The sequence below is a fragment of the Rhamphochromis sp. 'chilingali' genome, assembly GCF_963969265.1.
Source record: "Rhamphochromis sp. 'chilingali' genome assembly, chromosome: 15".
Taxonomy (NCBI): domain Eukaryota; kingdom Metazoa; phylum Chordata; class Actinopteri; order Cichliformes; family Cichlidae; genus Rhamphochromis; species Rhamphochromis sp. 'chilingali'.
In genome coordinates, this window is record NC_137942.1 from 11,678,516 (window position 1) to 11,698,019 (window position 19,504).

At 36.0% G+C, this 19,504-nt stretch overlaps 3 protein-coding genes across 4 annotated transcripts in view; 1 reads left to right on the forward strand and 2 right to left on the reverse strand.

Moving 5' to 3' along the window:
• Positions 1–117: 117 nt before the first annotated feature.
• Positions 118–9,074, reverse strand: stxbp2 (syntaxin binding protein 2). Of its 2 annotated transcripts, none has more exons than XM_080904381.1 (19): positions 8,992–9,074; positions 7,046–7,095; positions 6,885–6,966; positions 6,655–6,731; positions 6,408–6,483; positions 6,193–6,296; positions 5,829–5,977; positions 5,641–5,725; positions 4,940–5,070; positions 4,710–4,817; positions 4,534–4,591; positions 4,359–4,424; positions 3,867–3,947; positions 2,357–2,498; positions 2,126–2,232; positions 1,936–2,034; positions 1,755–1,840; positions 915–1,072; positions 118–815 (listed from the first exon to the last, which is right to left on the reverse strand). In XM_080904381.1, exons 1-19 carry the CDS (start codon positions 9,026–9,028, stop codon positions 736–738), a joined length of 1,776 nt encoding a protein of 591 aa, XP_080760507.1. In that variant the 5' UTR covers positions 9,029–9,074; the 3' UTR covers positions 118–735. The 2 variants fall into 2 exon arrangements, with proteins under 2 accessions (XP_080760507.1, XP_080760506.1); XM_080904380.1 differs by having other exon boundaries at positions 915–1,075.
• Positions 9,075–10,674: 1,600 nt separating this feature from the next.
• Positions 10,675–13,403, reverse strand: pet100 (PET100 cytochrome c oxidase chaperone). The gene is made up of 4 exons (XM_080904627.1): positions 13,305–13,403; positions 13,044–13,130; positions 12,906–12,938; positions 10,675–11,065 (listed from the first exon to the last, which is right to left on the reverse strand). The coding sequence occupies exons 1-4, from the start codon at positions 13,329–13,331 to the stop codon at positions 10,976–10,978; spliced, it is 237 nt and encodes a 78-aa protein (XP_080760753.1). The 5' UTR covers positions 13,332–13,403; the 3' UTR covers positions 10,675–10,975.
• A 1,613-nt stretch (positions 13,404–15,016) lies between these two features.
• brd4 (bromodomain containing 4) overlaps positions 15,017–19,504 on the forward strand; it is a 35,904-nt gene continuing 31,416 nt past the window's right edge. Inside the window, exon 1 of the mRNA XM_080905347.1 lies at positions 15,017–15,171. The gene's annotated coding sequence lies outside the window, so the exon portion shown is untranslated. The remainder of the gene's footprint in view (positions 15,172–19,504) is intronic.

The following is a 19,504-nucleotide window of genomic DNA, read 5'->3' on the forward strand; positions in this document are numbered from 1 at the left end:
ACTAGCAAACTTTTTAGCATAATATGAACAAACTATAATTTTTTTAACAAAATGAAAATATTATGCATATTGAAGCATACTAAAAGGTCCTATAGAAAAGAAAAAAGACAAATTAAATTCAATATATATTTTTTTATTTTATTGCTCATTTCCATCAACAAATAAACAAGCACCCACTGCTCTAGCGCCCAGCAATATATTAAAGTATCTAGTAAATGTGCAACGGTCATAACACAGCAGTTCTGACATTATTACTGAGATGAATATTTCAAGAAGAGGGTTGAGGGAGAGAGTTACCAAAAAAATAATTTTAATCTACTTTTAAATCTATATACAATATGTCCTTCAATTGTGTGCAACTACAATATACTTGAATTAAGAGATTTCTATGAGGTGAGAGCTGCTCTTTCTTTGTGACAATTTTTGGAATTTCTGACTAAATAACTAAGCAAGTCAATTACAACAAAATTAAGAATTTAAATATGAATAGAATAATGAAAATATTAATATTGTTTCATTTATTACTTAAATACAATTTCAATCACAGCAGTATACAGAACCCAACTAACAACACAAGAGCACACTATAATAGAATAGTCACAACTGCTTTCTTACATGACTACATCTAAGATTTCACATCAGAGATGTTAGAGAAGCTAAACAGGACAACAGAAAGACATCAGTTTAAAGGAACAACCAGACTCCTACTGCAGTATTGCTGTCCCGACTTGGGGATTACGGATCAGGATTAGTATCTTTGTCCAGAGTCTTCAAGTCATTGAGGAAGCTGGTTGGAGTTAGGATGTGAGATGATCCTGTCAAGGAAAAAAACAACAACAAAAAACAACAATATTTAAATAGCAGTTCAACAGTCAGGTTCATCAGTCATAACTTCTTAATTAGCAATTGCTTACCAATCAGGACTTCCCATTTCCCATCTGTGGCTCGAGTCACTTCATAAGCACAACGCATCTCAGAGTATGACACCCCACCAATCACAAAAACAATGAGACGAGGGCCAGACCGATACTCCGTTGGAGACTTATTTTTGTGCCAGTGTCCAAAACGTGCACTGCTGTAAAAGAATTTCGAAAATGATTGAGAAACATAAAACTATTACTAAAACTACAGCTCCCTTTCAGCTATTTATTGATTTTCTGACATTTATTATTTCAAACAATAATTAATACAATTGTCATACAATGGCTCATTTTCATACCGTGTTGTCAGGAAATTGACCCTGATGAATAAGTATGAATGTGAAAATACTAACAGAAACTCCTGAGTTTTTTTGTTTGGTTGGTTGGGTTTTTTTTGTTTTGTTGGGGTTTTTTTTTTTTTTTTTTGGGGGGGGGGGGGGGGTTATAGCCAGTCTATATTATTATCAACTTCTCCATTTTAATTCTGCATTTTGCTTAAAAAGTAGAAAAGTACCGGAACACTCCACAGATTATGAGTAAATCTAGATCTACAAGCGTGGTCAGTATTAGCACCATCATTATGATGGGAATTCCCTAGGGATTATAGAGTATTCAAAAATGACTGAAATTTACCCTTTAAACTCTACTTCACTTTGTCAAAAGCTCGGCTCTGATTCATTTAAAAGGTTTTAAGGGGATAAAAGGTTTTATTTTATAAGATTATCTGTCATTTACCCCACTTGTTGCTAAATACAAACTGTTTTGGAAAGAGATCTACCCATCTATCTATATTTATTTATTTATTTCTCAGATAGAGGGAGAGCACCGCCCGACCTGACTGCAGTCTGAGTTGTGTTGATGGGTGCTGGTTCAGCGATGAATGGCCACAGCTTTTTGTCCAGTTTGTCTTCTATGGCATTCTGTGATCCAGAAACAGATGTTATAAAAGCTGTGTTGTGAGCAAAGGTGAGCAGGTCTGCCAGTGACATCTGAAACCTCACTTAGGGCTTAATACCTCCATGATGTCCTTGACAGTGGGTGTCCACCTGGAAAGCTGGTATGTGCTTTCTGTACGCTGCTTACGATCTGGCAGTGTTTTCCCAGAATTGCGACCCTGAAAAACAATGTATGTCAAATATTCAGGGTTTTTTTTTAGGTTTTATAAAATTCTCAGTTCCACAGCATGAGACTGTAGCCAAACTTACTCCAGCTATAATATTACAGCCTAGGTTCTGCAGGTTGTAAATAATGTTGCTGTCGGCCTGAATATTTGCATGCTGGATGAGCTTGGCAAGGTTCTCCTCCCCAATGCCTGAATAGACAACCAGGCAATGAAAACACTGTTTGCTATAAATAAGTAACGACAAATAAAGCTTCTCTTCAATGTAACAAGATTAGGACTTAAAAAGATTTAAAATGTTTTGAGATCTTCTTACCCTTCTTCTTGTGAAATATGAACAGCAGTATGATGCGGATTTTGTCAAAGGCATCAATGTCACTATCTAAGAGCACAGGAACAATGCTCTTCATGGCATCTTTCAGTGGTTCCCCTTCTGCATTTGCTCCCATTGCAAGGTCCTGTGGAAGAAAGCCCTAGTTTACGATCAACCTTTACTGAATATCATCAACTTAAGACAGGCAGTTAAGAGAGGTGAATGAAACCACTTTATTCCCCTTTCCCCCAACACACGTTCTCTTTCAGAGCCATGATATTGCCATAAGACTATTGCAACAAGAAAATCTCAGATTGCAAAGTAAATCTCCAGATTTGCATTTGTAATCAGGTACGTTATGTCAACATAAAGCTAAATATTGGGTACACTAGCTATATGTAGCTTTGAGATTTCCCCTTTTTTGCAATCCTCCAATAAATGGTCACTTGGAACTGTGTAACTGCCTTAAATAATTTTGCTAACCTTACATGAATTTGGACTAAACTTCATTAAAGCCAGCAGCAAAACTTTGCGAGCAACTGAAAGATTATTTTATTTGCAACATTACACACACATTTGTAATGGGCTTCCAAACAATGTAGAACAAATGACAGCTGACAGAGAGCTGTTGCCATTTGGATCATACTGCACATCTTAAGAGCCAAAGCATGCCCAATGGATTAAAGAGACAGCTTTCAGACATGCTGACAATCCATTAGGGCAGTTGAGCGATTTACTCATAAAAAAGGCCCCATTAACACTTGCACCTCATAATGCCACAGCCATGCATAGCTTATCATTTCTCATGTGCTTGTCACTCATCTGATACTGGACTAGATATGGCCAAACATTTCCCCTCAGGAACACAAGGCATGTCTGGCACATATAACTAAAACACTGGGGTTTGGCTCCAGTTTGGATTGTGGCTTTTTTCCCAGGTCTTGCTGGTGGAAGAACTTCTACTGTACCAAGTGGTACATCTGTGTTATTACATGCCTTTAAGCTTACAGTAAGCTCACAGATCTACGATGATTTACGCTGCTGATGTGTAGTTTAAAGCGTTTTATGAAATATTATTATTTTTTAGTTAACAAATAAAAATATCAACAGACCAGAAGCAAAGAAGCACAGGAATTACAAAGATACATTTCAGGTCACTGAATGTGATGAGTCAATGTAGTTATTCCATGTCAGGCATTTTGTTTAGACAGTCTGTGTCAGTGTATTGCATTGTGCTATTTGACCATATGTGGCAGAAATGTGACAACCTAATAGACTTTTATTGCATTATAATTAATATTTGAAAACTATTAGGTTCAATAGTCCTCAAAGATAATAATTTTGATTACATTTTTTAAGTAGACATACATGATAACAAAAGCCAAAAACTGAACTGGACTTTCAAAGTGTAATTTACCAACAAAAAAAAAAAAAAAAAAAAAAACCACTATGGTGACTGCTGCAAGTCAAACATTTTATTACAAAAAATTATGTTGTGCACAAGGCTACTAACCTGCTCCACTTCACAAAGTTTATCAAGTGAGGCCTTGAATTTCTTCATACAAGCTTCAGCTAGGTGTAAGTGAGTGGAGTACTGTAAAAAAAATTACATTAAAATACATTACTAATTACTTTAACATATGGCATCATATTTTTATTAAAAAAAAATTAAACATAATTAAGACTGACAACTCTGATATAAGAAAAAAACGTTTTCTAGGAAGTCTTGTCATAATGGTCAGATTATAACTAGAATTTGGGCCAACTAAACTTTAGCTGGCCCAGCTAATGCTTAATTAGGCAAAACAACCATGGTCTAAATTGTATCTAATTTATCATCACAAATGTATCCTAATATGCTTCAAAAACATTTCCCTATTTTTAAGTAAAGGTCTAAATAAACTGAACAGACAGCGCTTTTGGATTAGATAAATTAAAACAAACAAATAATGATAAGAAGTTACATAAGGGTTTGTTTGTTTGTTTGTTTGTTAATGTAACTCACCATGCTCAGCTCCTTCTGATACTGTGGCATCTTCTTTAACATCTGAGACAGATCTTTGATATTGGCCTGAAAAGAGAAACATTTTCCCCAAAGTTCCATCATAACACAAAAACAATACTCATGGTCTACCGTGGACTTTTCAAACACCTGAAAAGATAATGCACATAACACTCACATTGTCAGTGCACATCCTCTTGCTCTCACAAAATGTGCGAAGAAGCTCTGTCACCTTCCTACAAGAATCAAATGAGAAAATTAGTAGACACCTAACGCAGGAAAACTTTGACTGAATTACAATGACTCCACAATCAAGTTGTAGCAGTCGTAGAAATGTTACTGTGACAAACATACTTGGTGACATCAGCGATGTGCATGTGTCTGAGCTGAACCCAGAGTTCATCATCTTCATCCAGTAAGACGTCTTTCTCTTTTGAGTTCCCAATGCCGGTTGTCTGATAACTTTAATATCCAAAAATAAATTAAAAAAAATGTTTAAAAGTCCACAAATGGAGGGACTGGTATACCAAAGACACCACACCAAACAGACAGAGCAATATAAAAATATAAAGGTAGTCCCTTACGTATAGATGTCCTGTTTGATGTCTAGCAAATCATAAGCCATTGCTTGGAAGGTCAACTCATGAAGAACAGGTGAGACGGGATCAAACCCACGGTCAACAATGATTAGCTGTGATCGCGCCTTATCTGGACCCTAAAAATAATACAAATTAAGGATATCATCCAGTACTTTTGAAATATATGATTTAATTTAAAGATTCATTAAAAGAGACTGGCTGAAAGTACACATTAACTGTTGCAATGCCATGCAATGAAATCAATTAATTATCAATTATTATAATTTAGCATCACAGCTAGATGTAGAAAAAAGAAAAAAAAGAAATACGTACAGCATAGTATGATAAAGCACCTGACATGCATAGACGCAAAAAGGGAACAGTAATACATGCCTTTTAAGACTCATCTCAGGAGCAAGGAAATGTCAGCTAAGAAAAACAGAAAAGAAGGGAAAAAAGGACAGGTCCAGCAAAGGATGAGAAAATAATCATCAGGAAATAAATCCCAGAAACCAAAGAAATATTCACAACCTGTTAAGCTGAAGAGCTGCAGAATCCCAACAGAGGTTTATTCTCTTACATGAGAAAGATGATTTAGCAGGAAAGAAAAGCAGTGTAAACATTTTGTTCACCATTTTTTTAAGATTTGAAATTACACAGCAGAGAATGTGAGAAATCGAGTGGTTGAAGACCAAAGTATTTCCTACCTCTCCCATGGTTGGGTTTTCAGCTTTGTGAGCAATGAGGCGCTGATAGACCTCTTCAGCCAGTCTAGCATTTTCCTCAGGTCCCCTAAAAACAAAGTAGAATACAACTTTAAAATCAGCATAATACATTCAGTGGGAAAAGATTTATTTGTTTAAATCTATCTCTCTTCTCATGAAGGGGCCCATACTTGCGATAACGAACTGCAGGGTACTCTTTGAGAGTGTCACACAGGGTCGCAATCTGCTCTGCCACATTTTCCATCATTTTATCTCTTGTTTCATTTGCCTTTGAACTGTAGAAGGAGTACAAGGATTTTGGGTCATCCAGTGAGAAAACCTACGGGGACAAGAGAAACTGTGAAAGGTATTGCCTGTCACAATAAACCGACAGACAATATTACTATAACTGATTGCAGCTCGGGAAAACGTTTGTCTTTTTGCCATACATTTAAATGATTAACTGTCAAATAAGTTTTGTCCAAAACCAAAAACATTTCTAATGAAATGTCCAAAGACAATTTGGACTCAATGAAATATAAGAATTTTACCCACCTGCGACTCATATGGAAGAAAAGCAACATTGATCTCTTTTAAAGTCTTGATAAATTTTGAAACTTTGGCTCTTCCAATATCAGCAAAGAGAGGATCTGGACAAGCTAAACAAGGCAAAAAAAAAAAAAAAAAAAAGAATTAATGTCAGTTTTAGCGTTTTACACTGAAGTCTGGAAAAAAAAATACATTTCTCATATTTATAGTTCCACTCTTACTGTCAGTGAAGAAGATGTGTGCTGCCTTGTATGTAAAGGCTGCATCTTTGAAATCATCAATGAGACCATGAACCGACTGTAATTGAAAACATATTCATCTTTAAAATATTATGCACATAGTTATCTTTAAAATATTATGCACATAGTTATCTTTAAAATATTATGCACATAGTTATCTTTAAAATATTATGCACATGAGAACAATCTTGAAGATATGGCAACATTAAAAGACGGAACTCTTTTGAACCTTTGCAGATGGGGTGATTAAATAAATGGCCTCCAAACTGGAGATGGGTTCTCTGCGTTTATTGATGTCCTCCACAACTGAAAAACAGAAAAGACAATATGATAATTTAATGTCATTTAAACGCAGAAAATGAATTAAGTTGGCACATTTTACTCTTCAACAGCTAAAGGTTTGATCTCTCATTTATTTAAAAAACTAAACTAAAAACTATGAATTATATCCATACTTACTGGTCACCCCCTCCGCCAAAATGTCAGACATCTTGCAACAAGAGGACAGAATTCTTGTGGTCATGTGATCCACAATAAGAACCTAAACAAAGGCCACACAGTGGTAATAAATTCAGTGCAACAAAAATCAAAAGAATTTCTTCTTTTGTATCTACCGTTACCTTCCATTCTCCATCCTTTTTCACACTCTTGATCACACCACTGATGATTTCTGTAGATGAAAAGATAATTTTGTGATGCAAGAACCCATAACCTCATAACAAAAACAAGCTAAAACGGGTCACAAGTGGAGTAAATTTAGCAACAATAATAATAAAAAAATACTTTATGAAACATTCATATAGTCAAAATGCTCTAGATTGTTGTTGCAGCATTCATTAGTAATTTGAGCTTTTCATGAAATGTAGCTTACTGAATAGTTTCCAAAGAATTTGTGTGACTTATAAAACAACAACAAAAGTCAAAGGTCAGCTCTACTGTCAAAAATTAAAAAAACAGGAACCCTTTTTAAACATATTTAACACTTGCAGTAACAAACTTGCTTGGGTGCAACTTCCTGGTCTTATATAGACAGAAGCACAATTGTTCCAATGACGTCCTAAGCACAACAGCTAAGGTGTGGTACGTGTGTTAAAACAAACAGCCAAATAGTCTCCTGCAGTGGGCCACTGTTCCCAAAAGAAGTTTTCATTGAATCACACAATAATTAACTAGGGTACAGAAGAAAGCAGTGTGGTAGGAAACATCAAAAGTTGAACTGCACCAATATGATGTCTTCACTTCCTTGTTAAACCACGATTTGAACCTGATTAAAAACATAGATTCTGCTCCCTAAGACATATGACTCACTGTTTTCACAGTAATAGCTGACATAAATAGCTTGTTATGGGAGTTCATAAAAAAAAATGTGTTCTTTATTCCGAGTTAGCCATCACTGTAATCACTATTTTATGATTGCTGTATAAATCCTGGTAAGGTTCCTGGTATTATGGTGGCTACTGAATATATGTGTATCATGGTTCAGGGCTTTTGAGAGAAAGAAATGGGAAAAAAAAAAAAAAAAAAAAAAAATGATTTCTTTTTTTGCACCAAGTGTGACCTTCATCACTAACTAATGATTTTCCAGGTCGCTCATACAGGGAACTGGAAAAGATTATACTTTCGAAGAGTTTTGTTAAATCTAAAAAAAAAAATTAAAAAAAACAAAAAAAACCAGTTTGCAAGGAAACTTCCTTATTGGGATTTATTGTCTCACTGCTCTAAATACAATATTGAATATGAGATTTTATTTGATATTTTTGGCATACTCCAAATAGGTTAAGTCATCTTGTATGGACAACGTTTTCAGCTAATAATAGCAGATAGTAAATTACAAATCATACCGCTTTGTAATGGTATGTTTGTTTTTTATTTTTCAGACTTCTTAAAAGAAGTGAAAATGTGAGATGAAGGAACATAAGCCCAAATTTAATGCTTCTAAAGTCTAGCAGAAGCAATTAGCATATAATTACAAATAAGCATTACTAGATGAGCCTTGTGAATACGTAATGTTTTAACCCCGGCATGCGTTTTTGTTTTTTTTTTGTTGTTTTTTTTACTTTCAACGCAATGGACTACAAGTTATTGTGTAACAAAAGTTGTGACTTCCTGACGTTTTACAGCCTAAATGTCCAGGATGATTTAACAGATCACAAGCGAAGTTACTAGACTTCCCTTTCAGATTAGCTAGCCTGGGTTAGCCTATAACTTGGACTGTCACAACATTTTCAATCCCTAACGTCGCGACTTTTAACTTTCAAGTGTGGCTAATGTCACAAAACACATGAAACTTCAGCAAATTAAGCAAATACTGCTATCACTACGTGTAACACTTATTTTATATATATATGACTTTTTAAATGATGACATCGGTTCCTTCGGCAACGTTAGCATATATATTAGGAGTGAAGCAGGAAGAGTTGGTGAACCGTCATCCACAACACGATTTTTTTTAATAAATTGAACGTCAGTTCATCAAGTTACAGCGATAAAGGTTACAATAAAGTACTTTTTTTTAACTGTAATAAACTGCTACAGTGAGATTAGATACAATAAATACGTCACTTACTTTCTCCGACTACAGCTTTCAGCCCAATCGGTGCCATCTTGACAGCAGTGTTCTAGAGAGTTGGTCACTTCCTTGTGGTCTAAGCAAAGCTTCGAAGCATTTGAAAGCTAAATACTGCCCCCTACTGTCAAATATATCACCATTACAAGAGTCTCGTGCTTTGGACTTTTTATTTGCCCCGGTCTTATGGAACAACCTTCCTGTTGCTATTCGGGCGTCTGACTCTATGCCACTGTTTAAATTACGGCTGAAGACTTATTTGTTTAATCTTGCCTTTCCACCTAGTTAACGCTTGGTGTGCGTTGGTACATTTTTATCCGTTATGCTTGTGAACTACTTTTATATCTTATGATTGTCAAGGTTTTTATAATTGATACGTGCCAGGTCCTTTCTCTTTTCCCTCCCATCTCCCTTTTCCTATTTTATTTTTGTCAAGCACCTTGGTATACCCTTGGTTTTTTAGTGTGCTTTATAAATAAAGTTTATTATTATTATTAAAGTTTTTGATTTAAATAACAAACATGTAGAAGTATCCTAGACTGCATTAATGAGTTATTTTCGCCTTAAACAACTGGACACAATGAAATTAGTAAGCCTTTCTATGGTCGTTTTGATTGGTTCAAGTGTAGGCTACATCCATATATCACCGCTTGGCTTCTGTCATTTACATCTATTATCATAAAATGAATAGCACTTACCTGCTTGTTACATCATAAAACAGAGAGCTTAAATATGGCTTCAGAAGTGAATGACAGTTGTAAAAGATAAACAGTAGTAAGAAAGAAATTCACACTCTCTCTCACCAGTGGCCCAGGAGACAGCCATGAGGGATCCAGCTGGCTGTATTGTACTGCCAAATATATTTGAGGATATGAGCTGACAAGCCAAGGGGAAAATCTGTCAGCACTTCAACACCATTGATAAAAAGTTTAGCTGTTGGCTCTCTCAGATGTAAATATTTATACTTAGAAGATTATATTTCCATTTGGTACGACTCCTTCAAAATGATTAATGATTTCAAATCTTCAGGATGTGGGAACAAGTCTCACCTCTTAAAACAAGTAGTATGAAAAGTTGGGCAGCACATTCATTCAAGGAGATATGGTTTAGTAGAGTATCAAGCCTTTACTGAAGGTGTACAAACTCTAAGTGTTGCAAATGAAGCAGTTATTAGCCATTATTAGTGTAATTTTGTTTAAAACATGTCCTACGTTTTGCATAATATGAGATGCACTTTCATATAACATCACTGTCGTTCATTCAGTAAATAAAAGCTTTTGCTTTAATAAATAAAACATAAAAAAAACATAATTATATGGTTTGCTAAGTATATGAATAATCAAATAATCAAGCAAATTCTTCCCCACAGTGATACATGGAAAATGCACTTACAAAATATGACATAACTTAATCATCATTATTAAAAATACCCAACTAGCATCATTCATTCAAACAGAAAGCACATCAAGTTGTGCTAACTGGAAAACAATTGGTTTATTCTGTTAATTATTTTAGAGGAGTTTGTGGAGAACTGATTAATAGTTAGTTTTTATTTCTGTTAATCTGAAGCACCATTATCTAGAATACAATGCTGCAATACACTACAATATAAGTAATAGGACAAGGTAAAAACAATTTAGGCACTGCACCTTGCAAATAGATAATAATAAACTAGATTCAATCTGATGTGCAGCTCAGTATTTATTTTAAGGCAATGTAAAAACAACAGCTAAGAAAACAATTGTACCATTTGAAAAACCATGTGGGGAAAAAAAAAGTTGCACACAAATGAAAGCACAATAAACTTATTAGGCATAAATAATTATTACCCAGCGCATCTTTGGGAAGAGTTAATCTAGCAGAAATTTCCAACATGAAATGGGCATACTCCAGTCCAACTTTTTTCCTTGGGCCTCAAAATCACTGCCAGACAGTTGGTATCATTGGTAAAGGGTGGAAAATCATTTTCTTCAACATGTAATTTTCAGTTCTCAGATTCTAGAGGAATATTTTTTAATAGCCGCTGCTCCTTACGAACACGCATTCGCTCTTTGAAGTCCTCCAACTCTTTTCTCTGAAAACAGATATATAGAACAACCATAATCAAATAATGTGCTGTTTAGCAGTAACTCAGCAGTCTTTATGAAAATACTGTTCTTTTTGAACAGGTCAAAGACATTGAGCTATTGACAGACAAGTCAAAATTTACAACTCCCCTATACTTTTATGAACAGTCCATAAACATCTGGGAACTGAGGACAATAGGTATTCAAATTTTTTAGAAGACTGCTATGTTATGGGATGATATAAGATTCTAGCTGCTCAACAGTCCTGTCTGTCATATGTTTTTGGTTGATGTCGTGCCAAATGTTTTCATTAATGCACCCCTGAACCATTAGAGATAAAGGTTTTTGAACTGAGCAGTGATAAAAAGCTGGATAGCTCCTCTCCTCCTAATAACAAAGAACATTGTGTCCATGTTTTCCAAAAAAGAATTTCAAATTTCAATTTGTTCCACCACATAACAGTTTTCCACTTTGCTCAAGTTCATTTTAAATAAGGATTGACTCAGAGAAGACAGCAGTGTTTCTGGATCAAGTTGCTTCTTCTTTGCAATATAGCACTTTAACATGCAATTATGAATGGTGTGGTGAACTGTATTCATGAGCCTTTGCAGCAATTTTCATGTCAGAATCCTCCCTATTTTTAACACAGTCCCACCTCATGGCCTGGAGATCATGAGCATCCAAGACTGATTTCTGCCAATGTCCCTTGTTCACAGAGATTTCTCCAGATTCTTTGACACTTTTGGTGATATTATGTACTAAATATGACAAAGTCTTTTCAATTCTAAATTAAGGACGATTATTTCAACATTATTGATCCACAAATTTTAAATGCAGTTTTTTGAAGATTAGTGAAACTCTGCCCATCTTTACCTCCCTTTTTAAAATGTCTTTTTTTATGTTTACACACAGCACACACACACATCATGTTATTCACCTTTTGCCAATTTACCAAACTGGTTGCAAAATGTTCCTCCACCTGCTTCTTTTTATTACCACTTACCTTTTGAATTTAATGGCATGTTGCTGCCATTAAATTCAAAATAAGCTAATATTTTTCATGAAACAGTAAAACATTTCAGTTTAAATATTTGACAGTTTTCTATGTTCTACTGTAAATAAAATATGGTTTTGAAATCTGCAAATTATTCTATTCAATTTTATTTAGATTTTAAACAATGCCCAAAGTTATTTTGTTTGCTCTTCATCTAAGTCACAACTATTGATGAATACAGATTTGACTAGGAAGAGAAACACATTTCATGTCTTTATTAAACACACCGAGTCATCATTAGTCCATGCTGGAAATAAAATATTTGAATGTCTGCGCTAGAGTACATGTGTTTATGGCATTATTGAGATACTCCTCCTTATAAATAAAAGCACAAAGTCTAATTACTGACAAAGCCTTTCCCTTCTCGAGAAGGACTGGTTGGTGTGACTTGATGATAAAACCTTTCACAGGGTCCTAGAAAAAACTTTACAGATACACAAAGCTGGGAAAGACTACAAAGCATTCCTTAAGAAGAGGGTATTTGCCAGCCAATACACACTCCATACAAATTCTGGATTCCAGTTCATTCTAACAGTGGGTCTTGGTCAAAGATCACAACATACAAACCTGATAGAAGTGAAAAAACCCACAGAGGCACAGCAAAATACGCACGGACATCAATACAAGATGGGTTTTTTTCGCCACTGAGGTTCTACAAGTTACTAAATTCAACAATTAACGTCGTTTTTTCCAGCCTGCACTGTGAGTGATTCCTAAAGGTACTCAATGCAGATAAGAAAAATACAACCCTTGATTTGTGTTGATCGCAACTAACTTGTGTGCATTTTTCTTACCTGCGATTCCTCGTCGGGGGGGAAGATTTCCCTCTGTATACCACAAAAATAGACAACATGGCACAGAGAAAGATGCAAAAATTGTTACTACAAGAATAATTATCTAGAGAAGACCGATACATAAAATTAATTTCTAACCTTTCTCTTCACTATATACTCTTCAAAGTACTCTGCTTGATTTGAGATCCAAAACATGGTCACAGGAAAGGAGAGATACAGCATCATCTGTGCAAAACAAATTACACGCATCGGTTTTTAACATAGAGTAGAAAACTGTACCTCTGCTAGCATAATGAAAATGGCTAACTAGAGCGAAAACTAAACCCTAGAAAGTCGAAAGGTCTCAGAATGTAGGGAAAATATACATGTCCACGGCCTTAGTATAAAATAAATACTTACTCGAAATACCTCTATTTTAACACCCATTTTCACAGTGAACAAGCAACCTTATCCAAACTCCTACTATAAGCAAAGACCTTCAAACTACTTCCGGGTTACGTCTAGCGCAAGAAAACTATGGCGCATGCGTTGGTGGTTGTGAGAAAAGATTTTTAATAGATAAAAATTGAATGTGTCACTAAATCTGCTGCAATATACTACACAGTACACATTTTGGCTCCTCGATCAAATCAAATTTGTTTCAGACAAACACTTTTACATCGCACTAATGTTTGGATTATGGCATTATAAACCGAGGTTGTCCACAGAGGGGCTCCAAAACCACCGATTCTGTCCAAATGTAGTTGATCGGTCCTTTCTGAGTAATATTTGCAAGCGGATATTTCAGATAACTTTATTTGGTCCGACCTGAATGGTGACTGCAATTCTGTAACTTTGATATAATCTTTTAAGTAATTTCAGAACCAACGAGTGCACGCTAAGCACCATACTTTGGTATAGTTATGTTTATTATAGCTTCAGTCCTTAACGTGATGTATTCCTTCATCACCTGTCCCAGCTACCATAGGGGGAGGGGGACGGTACACCCCGGACAGGTCGCCAGTCTGCCACAGGGATAACACAGACAACCATTCTATGGACAATTTAGAATTACCAATTAACCTAACCCCACTAACTGCATGTCTTTGGAATGTGGGAAGCCTGAGTGCCCGGAGAGAACCCACGCAAACACAGGGAAAACATGCAAACTCCATATAGAAAGGCCCTGGCCTGATGATACAATCAAACTCAGTACCTCCTTGTCAGGCAACAGCGCTAATCACTGCGCCACCGTGCACTTATACTCTTACCTGTTTATTTTTTGCTCTCCCTCATTTTGTATGAGAAAAGGGACAGAGGTCCTTTTAAATGCTTGAGCACCCCTAAAAAGTGTCTAAACTCACCAATATATTCCTTCAAATGCAAAAACTCAGTTGATGCCTTCTTTTCCCCAAAGCTTTATTTCGAATCTTGAAGAAACTGAGAAAGGTAACAGAATAGCTATGTGTTGTAAATACATACAAATCGATCACAGTTACAGAAGGAGGAGAAAAAAATAGAAGAAATATTTCAGTAACATTTAATTGCAGTTTCATCCCTTCACTTGAATGCAAAGTTGCCGCTTTTTAAACTTTTAAGTAACCAAGAAAGGTGATGCAAAAATAAAAATAAAAAATACAAACAAATAACTGAGTTAGATCAAGATAATAAAATATCAATAATAGTAATTTTAAAAAAAGAAAATCTTCTTTTGTCAGTGTGGAACAAATCAAGAGGTCAGCAACATGTTTGTCTCAATAATCATAGCGGGCAAATATAAAATTACTATAGAAAAGAGAATACCATATGAAACATTAAAAAAAAAATTATAACATTATACACCTTTCCAGAACCCTTATGTAAAAATAACAAGACCAAGGAACACGTTTCACGAGATTTTCATTCTTTAATTTTTGAAAGAAATTGTTAACTGGACAGAATCTATGGATCCGCTTAAATGAGACTTTGAATTAACTTTCTAACTTTGTTAGAAAGATCTTTTCGTTTGTTTAAATCAATATAATAACAGACTGTTGCTGTATTGGGCAACAAGTTTTCCGGCAACTTACTTGCCGGAAAAACAAACGTTATGAATGCCATCTGCACAGGGTAAGAAGACAACAGACGAGAGCTCCTCATTTGACGCTGAAGTTGCAGTCCGCGACATTTGTGACGCGCTCTCTACGTCCTCATCCAAAGACCTACGCGTGACGTCATCAACAACGAGAGGTGTTCAGGTTCCTCGGAAAGAAAGATCCCGCGCGCCCTAGCAACCTGAGAAACACAGGTAAAGGCTCTTGTTTAAAACGTTGTTGTGCCAGTCATGTTGTCTGTGTAAACCGAATGAATAACCTGCAAAAGAAACGGTAACAGCGGCGGAAAGGCCTAAGGGAGCGCACTGATGACCGGCGCCCACTGAGACCATTCTCTTGCACGGCGGCCTGTTTTTGGTAGCTAGCTTGCTGCTAAAGCTAGTTGGTGGTTGTGGATCAAAAGACACAATAACCGCACCTACAATGTGTGTGTACATGACACTCATTGTCTGTCTCACTCAATGTTAGCCACAACTACGCTAAAATAGTTAAATAAGTGATGATGCGATCATCATGTTTGGCATCTATTGCCAGTTTGCTCGTCGACTGTCTTGTGTTGTGGGAGACGGTGACGCCGTCACGGTGATGATGGCGCACACTGGAGCTTTTTTTTTTTGCTGGGAATGCAGTCAGTTGAGCGTGTAACAAAAAAACACAATCCTTATGTGCATTTTCCAAAGCGGTGCTGTCATAATTTCGGAAATCAAACGCCTTCATCTTCGTCTTGTTTTCTGTTCTGCTGTGCATGGTACCGACGTCCATTACGAAACCCAGGCAGTAATCTATGCCCTGTGGCCTAACTTTAAGATCTTGGCTCCTCGACGATTGTTGCTCGCCAGCAGTCATTACTGTGCAGTTTTTCTTTTTATTCACCACATCTGGTAATTGTTGCCATTCCAGACAGATGTGTTTGAGCATTATAGACACAGAGCACGGGCATTCATCCGACTGGGTTCTTCTAGAGATTGCTCATGCTGAGGCCCGTTACTTAGCTAATCATTCTAAGGCTTTGCAGATACGAAACTTGGGAGTTTATTTTTCAGTCTTTCAATCTTTGTAGTATTTTGGGGTGCAAGTGTGTGACCATGCACAGGGTAGTAATCTAAAAATTACTATTTGTACAAGCTTCTTTCCCTAGAGGCGAGTAATCATGAAGTCATACAGCATTTTAAAGCTTTAGCATAACATTTACTGGTTATTACCTATGGACTTTCTTTTAATTTTCTTTGAGCAGTATCTTTTAGGTTGTTGTTTTATGTATATACTTTAAAAGCCATGGTTGGATTTGGATTTTTGTGATTAACTTATCACCACTGAGGAGATAAATTATTCACCTGAATCTAAGGGATGTTCTCATGTGTGTACACTGTGTGTGTAAATAAATAGGACCAGCTGGGTCAAAGGCTAGTTACTGAGCAATGAGCAAGTCAAACAAGCTCACGGGGCTGAACTATTGATCACATTACTCCTAATTCGTTTTCCTTGTCTAAACTTATCATCTGCACCATAAATTAGCAAAGAAAGACTGGGTCAAAGTCCTTTGAGTAATCGGGTAGGCAGTATATCTGAGGGATTCCTAGAGCTGAACATACTTTTCTTGCACCTTTTTTGGTCCTGTTCTTTCTGGTTTAGTTGCCATGGTAACAACATCCTTGGCCTAGTTGTGAGTGACCCCTAGATCAAAAACCGTGTAGTCTGAGAACAAATGAACAAGCAAACAAAATGTATCCTACTGGTTGTGAATGTATTTCCTTTATTTATTAAGTTTGAATCACTGACAGGAGTCTTAATAGCTTACAACATGATCTTTTTGGTTTAATCAGTTTATTACATTGTGACATCTTGGGGTGAAATACACAGTATTAATAATTTATGTTGTTTTTTGCTTTTGAGGTTTACCTTTGTGTTACCCATTCAATTTTGAGATGTTTATTCATTGTTTTATTGCATGTCAGAGCAATTTGCCTTTGTGCACGGTTAATCATTTATATAAAGAATCCCAAAGTTGAATATGGTCATCTGAATGTAGCGTTTGGAATAGGAGAAATGTTTTGTCTCTGGTCCAAGTAAATTCTTCAGTCTCAGTGACTGCAGGTTTCCCCAACATTTTAAACAGTACATTTACATTATAACCAGAACTAGCACTATTGCCTAACAATGGGCTGTGAGCTCAGTTTCATGATCTTTAAAATGCAAATTGTCATGACTGTTGATTAGTGGCCATGAGTACCATTCACAGAGAGTTGGCTGCAATCACTGGATTCTGTGATTGTGAACGACGTACTCTTAGGACACCTGGGTGAAAATCAAATCTCAGTGATCACATTAACTTGGTGGACAAACACAGCAAGTTCACCCAGGAGGATATGAAAAATAATAGGTTAGCTTTCTTCAGTTTTATAGTCAACAGTAAACCACTGCATAGGGATCACTAAGGTTTGACTCTAATCATCCACTGGAGCAAAAACTAGATATCACTAGGGCACTACAACACAGAGCTAACATCATCCCCACAGACACAGACATGCCACAGAAGAACATCATAACGAAAAGCCCTGAGTAAATGTGGTTACCCTAGCTGGATATTTGTCAAAAGTTGGAAAGTACCTTAAATATGGTCAAAGTGATACCAGAGAAAAGGACAACCAATTCCTAAATGAAAACCTTCACTAATCCCTTAATATCAGAACAGGTGAGACACATTTTCTCAAAACACTGTCACTGTTGTTTTCAAACACCAAATTGTGCTACACTGAAAATTGGTAGACCCCAAGATTTAGTTCCCCCAACAAAGAGTAATATAATCTATGTTGTTAAGTGCCATGGACATTACAATGAGTTATTTATCAGAGAAACCAATCACCCTCTGGCTAAGCACAACACAGAACTACCTCATCAGGCCAGGACTCTGCAGTCTGTTTACATCTGCACTCCAGTGGTCACTTTTTCAATATTGATGTTGATCCATCCAATGATTGATGTGCACATCCTGGACAGTGAGGAATCCTAATTTGAGTGAGGAGTCAAGGATGCCATTTATGTGAAAAAAAGAGAGAGTGTCTCTGAACTGAGGAGGGGGCAACTTTCACTGTCTTACAATGCTGTGATTGTGGCCATGACAATTTGCATATTAACGATCATGAAACTGAGCTCACGGCCCATTGTTAGGCAACGGTGGTAGTTTCGGGCATTATGCAGATGTACAGTTTAAAAGGTTGAGAATTCCACCGACAGCTGATACTGAAGAAGTCACTTGGAGGTGTGACGAGACATTTCTCCTGCTGAAAGTGCTACTTCCAGATGAACAGAGTCAACTTTCTGGGGTCAGAGCAATTTTTATTTGGTTAAAGTTTTAGGGAGTATCTCTATCTGTTGCCTTAATATATCCTTTCTTTAGTTTTTATTATTTTTGGGTTTTTTTTATTATGTATTGTCATTTTTATTATGCCAGAACCTGACTGCATCATGTCTGCCCTTGTGGTTTAGTAGTGTTGGCTTGTTTGGGGAAAATAACAGTCTACTGTTATGTAGCTATCAACACTATGAGAGCGTGGTAGCTAAACATAAGCTTACATCAATGCACAACTGTTGGCCGTGGCAGATTGTAGTGATAATTCCTGCTATGCTCCACCTTTTACTATGAAGGTATTTGATACATTGTTGTTAACGCTGCTTTATTCAGACCAACCAGTATTACATTTTTTCTTGAAAGTTTTCCATTGCGTTATTCTCTATGCTGTAAGATTGAAACCTAAAGTTGAAGAAGAAAGTGTTGGCATGATATCTATCAAAACATTTTTAATTATTTTCTATTAACTGTAAAAATCTATAATCTGTGTAGGGTAGAGATAAGAAAAACATGATCTTACTTTGGGGTAAAAATGTATTATTGCAAGGGGTGTATGTTTACCTGGCTGAAATAACATTTTGCTTGGATAGGGGCATGATATGCAGAGACAGTAAAAACAAAACATTAATTGAAACAAATTGAAAGTTGTCAAAATTGAAACAGAAAGTAGTAGTCTCTAGAATCAGTCAGGCTTTCTATTTTTAGACCTTCTTTAAGTGCCCTCCTTTTTTTCAAATGCAGTCTTTTTGATAAAACTTGCATGTCAAGGCTAAGTTGATATATGTCTGATGATAGTGAGGTTATTAGATTATTTATTCTGGATTCTTTATTTCATAGTTGAGAAAGTTTTTTTTTGCTACAGAAGATATTAGGAACTTTATAGTATATATTGCATTGTTCTCTGGCAGAATGTCATCAAGTATTTCACTGCAGCCAAGAATGGGTATTGTCGGGATTTCAATGCTGAAATTATTTATCAATACCTATACTTTTCCATAAGTCTGTTGATGTTTTTTTTTTTCAATTCCTGGTGTAAATTAATAACAGAACAGTAGTTATGCCTACCATTGACACTTTGGGCTTCGAGGACCTAAGGAACATTTTCATGTTAAAAAAAAATAAGACAGTGAAATAGAGACATTGTAGTTTTTAGGACATATATTTCAGTGTATTTTAAC

Bases quoted from the DNA above. Each gene is read 5' to 3' on its own strand.
- stxbp2 (XM_080904380.1), bottom strand. From the start codon at position 9,028: ATGGCACCGATTGGGCTGAAAGCTGTAGTCGGAGAAA. The intron at 4,425-4,533 runs GTGAGTGTTATG...TTCTCTTTTCAG, and splicing joins AGAGGATGTGCACTGACAAT to GCCAATATCAAAGATCTGTC. The intron at 1,841-1,935 runs GTATTAAGCCCT...TCTGGATCACAG, and splicing joins CTGTCAAGGACATCATGGAG to AATGCCATAGAAGACAAACT.
- pet100 (XM_080904627.1), bottom strand. From the start codon at position 13,331: ATGGGTGTTAAAATAGAGGTATTTCGA. The intron at 13,131-13,304 runs GTAAGTATTTAT...TGTTTTGCACAG, and splicing joins TTAAAATAGAGGTATTTCGA to ATGATGCTGTATCTCTCCTT. The intron at 11,066-12,905 runs GTAAGAAAAATG...ATCTGTTTTCAG, and splicing joins CCCCCGACGAGGAATCGCAG to AGAAAAGAGTTGGAGGACTT.